The following is a 3,545-nucleotide window of genomic DNA, read 5'->3' as shown; positions in this document are numbered from 1 at the left end:
CAAACTGACCGACCTAGGCCCCATCCACCAGAGCTTCTGAAATAATATTCTTGCTGGAGCGCAGCAGCATGGATGATGATTTGTAATTATTATGCAAAATAATAGAGTGTTTCAGATGAATTAAATTTACTCTGTACTTGGTTGATTCATATACAAATTAACATCTATTTTTCATAGGTAACTCTATAACTGGACTATTGTATGATATGTTAATCAAGACTGATACAAAATCAGATTTGTAAAGGAGGGTGTTCAAGAGATTTTACTAACCAATGTAGGATCATAACAAAGATGCAGGGACTTAAAAAATGATAAAGGAAATGAATATTAAGCACTACTTACAGGCGTTGGCATCTGGAGTAGTACTAGTTGTTCAGCAACTGCTTCACCGATCCTGGAGGGTATATTTCATTATCTGCAAATCAGCTGATTTGAATGCCACATCCTTTGCCAAGTGATCGATACATGATGCAGACTCCACTCCCAATCTCTGGCCAAAGCCATTTGAATCCCCAAAATCACATCATAGTTCGGATGATGTGCCACAGGTCCCTCCAGCAATTGACACCATGATCGAACTAGAATATGTAACGCATTACATAGAATATTAGAAACCATGCTGAGATTTCTCATTTTGCACCAATTTTCTTCTGCCCAAAAAAAAAGGCGCCCCAAACAAAACCTTTTCTGAGGCCTTGGTGCCAACAACTCCCCAACTTAACACTCCTATAGCTTCTTGTCCTATCTTCCTAAGCAGGTAAAAGTCATTGTGAATGTTTTGTTGTGCTTCATTAAAATAAGTTTCCAAACTACTATAAAAATTGAAAGTTCTGCTCACTACTTGAGCAAGAATTGCAGAGGTTTGAGAAAGGGGCAAACACAAAAAATACACATTGACATAAAAAGCCAGTCACTTTACTTTTATTTTATTTTATTTTTATTTTCCTGGGTAAGTAACAGAAAAATGCAACAGTTAGTGAATTAAAATGCCATGAACTGAAGAGAAACGGCAACTATGCAAGCTCCAAACAAAGCATTTCTTCTTGTTTGAGAAAAGAAAATCAAACCATCCGATTTAAGCTTTAATCAAAAGGTAACTCTCCCAAAATCATCCATATTTACATTGTCACGAGACCAAACTTCATTACCCAACAATAAGCCCATTGTGTCATTAGTGAACATGAGACAAGAACAACCCTAACGAGAAAACAACGAAAATAAGCCAAACCAACAACGCATTTATGTAAAACCCACCACAAGCCCAACTAATTTAAACGAGCAAGGATCCTCTAGAGTGATTTTTTCCTAAAGTTTTCTAGAGTGCTGCATTGTGCCAGTAAATCTCAACCACACAATGTAACACTCTAAGAAACTTTAGGAAAATTTCACTCTAGAGGATCCTTGGTGAATTTAAACAGCTTCAAAATGGCTCAAACTACCGCCGAGTTAAAATGTTCGACTCACCTCCCCCGAGTTGAGTAACTCTTCCCAATCCACCTCCTCCTCTCCATCCCTCCCTTTCATCGTTTCCAAAATCCGCCCCGCCTTCTCCCTTGCCCGCTCACTCCCCACTTGCTCCACCCTCCTCAACACCTCCTCCGCCCCAGCCTCCTTTGCCAGCCCCTTGAACCTCAACCCTCCGAGACTCAACCCATACAATGCTGCCACACAACTATCCCTAGTTGACTCGGATTCAAACTTGTCCCGACTCAACAGCCCCACAAAACACTCCACCGCACCCGAATCCAGCATGGCCGCTCTTCCATCCCCACACAGGGCCAAATTACATAGTATCAACATAGCCCGGCCCGTCATATGACCCGATCTCACCATACCCAGTAAAGCCTGAACCGACCCGAGTTTGACCATCTTAGACCGGTTACTCCGAACGATTGAGAGGTGGTACAAGGCCAGGGCCGAGTCTTGCCTGGCTCGCTCTGAGTCCGATCGGAGCGCGTGGAGAAGCGGTGGCAACGCGCCGAGCACTCCGATGGCGGTCTTGTTCTGATCATCAAGGGCTAGGCTGAAGAGTGCACCGGCAGCGTGATCCTGCGCCTCAGGGAATCCCCCCTTCAGAACGTCGATCAAGGGTGGGACTATCCCCGACCGTACGATCTTCACCTTGTTTTGATTCTCTAAGGACAGGTTCACCAAAACAGCTACGGCATTCACCTGAAGGGTCGAGTATCTGGATACGATGAGAGATCGGAGGGCTGAGAGCAACCGAGGAGAGCAGAGTTGAACCCTGGAGTCTTCTCTGGTTCTCGAGATCCTTCGCAGTGACATCACAGCCTCCTCTTGTTCAAACACCTGTGAACTGTTTAGCCTACTGATAAGATCGTCCTCTTCGGCCAAATTAGGGATTAGGGTTTCGATATCGGAGGAGGACGACGATGAATAGCAAGAGAGGCGGACGGTGAGAGGGACGGGAGTGGTGGGACCGGAGGTTGCGGCTGGGGGGGCCACCGATTGCTCCGAACTCGAACTGAGTTGACTCGGAGGCCGAGTCAACCCGGACTTGACAGCATTGTTTTCTTGGGATTGAGAGGCCATTAGAGTGCGGATGATCTTCTCTGCAGAGATGGAATCAATGGGTTTGGGGTGGTCTACGAGGTAGGAGTTGCACCAGTTGAGAATGGTGGATTTGAGAGCGAGATTGGGGATAAGGGTGGAGAAATCGGGGGTAGAGCCGTCGGAGAGAATGGGTTTGAATCGAAGAGTCTTGCACGCATGAACGCAATTGCGATCGAAGGTATGGCCAGAGGAGACGATAACAGGATCGGCCATGAGAGAGCCAGAAAGTGGGCAAGTGAACTCAGTTGGGGGTTTCTTTTTGATGAGGGATGGAAACCGGTGAAAGGAAATCTTCTTCCACCTGTGTTTGCCAGTGCCCATGTATTTTTTAATTGTCTGTTTTCTATCCCAAAACCTTTGAAATACTAGGCTCGAGCTTTAACGTAGAAAGGGTTTATGGGGATTCTGATGAACTCCATAAGTTGAGGATAGATTGGAGATGTGGTGTTGTTGGGAGCAACGGAAAACATGACCAAGTATCGGCGAACAAAATGTGAGTTGGTTATAGTAGTAGTAGTAGCAGCAGCAGCAGTAGTAGGGCAAGTGAGAGAATGTGGTTGATGAACAAATGCTCGTCACCATAGACCAGGTCCTCTCCGAGGGGAGAGAGAGAGACAGAGAGAGATATGATGAAACGATTTTGGTAGTGTGAGAATCTGAGTAAAGGTTGTTTGGGAAATAGATTGGTTTTTTGATTTTTTAATTATTTTTATTTGGGATTAAAAAATTTGAATTGGGAAAATTTTTTGATTTTTTTAAAAGAAAGTATGTAATGATTATGAATTAGATATAATATTTTATTTTATTAAGTTAAAAAATTTATTTTATATTTTATGACTAAAATAACAAAAAAAAAATGTTGTTTGGTAACGTTTACGTTTTCAGATTATATTTACAAAAATTTTATAAATTGGTTTTTGTTTATTTTTAGAAAAACATAAACTATAAATGCGTTTGATAATTGACAAAAT

General features: G+C 42.9%; 1 protein-coding gene across 1 annotated transcript; it reads right to left on the bottom strand.

Moving 5' to 3' along the window:
- Positions 1-1,014: 1,014 nt before the first annotated feature.
- LOC114261607 (RING/U-box superfamily protein with ARM repeat domain-containing protein) lies at positions 1,015-3,254 on the bottom strand. The gene has a single exon (XM_028201889.2). The coding sequence runs from the start codon at positions 2,893-2,895 to the stop codon at positions 1,447-1,449; it is 1,449 nt and encodes a 482-aa protein (XP_028057690.2). The 5' UTR covers positions 2,896-3,254; the 3' UTR covers positions 1,015-1,446.
- Positions 3,255-3,545: the final 291 nt, after the last annotated feature.

Source organism: Camellia sinensis, chromosome 1 (genome assembly GCF_055761805.1).
Source record: "Camellia sinensis isolate YWXY chromosome 1, ASM5576180v1, whole genome shotgun sequence".
Classification (NCBI taxonomy): Eukaryota; Viridiplantae; Streptophyta; class Magnoliopsida; order Ericales; family Theaceae; genus Camellia; species Camellia sinensis.
This window is presented reverse-complemented; position numbering and strand designations above follow the sequence as displayed.

What these genes read in the sequence shown, in the direction of transcription:
- LOC114261607 (XM_028201889.2), bottom strand. Translation starts at nt 2,895, where the DNA reads ATGGGCACTGGCAAACACAGGTGGAAGAAGATTTCCTTTCACCGGTTT.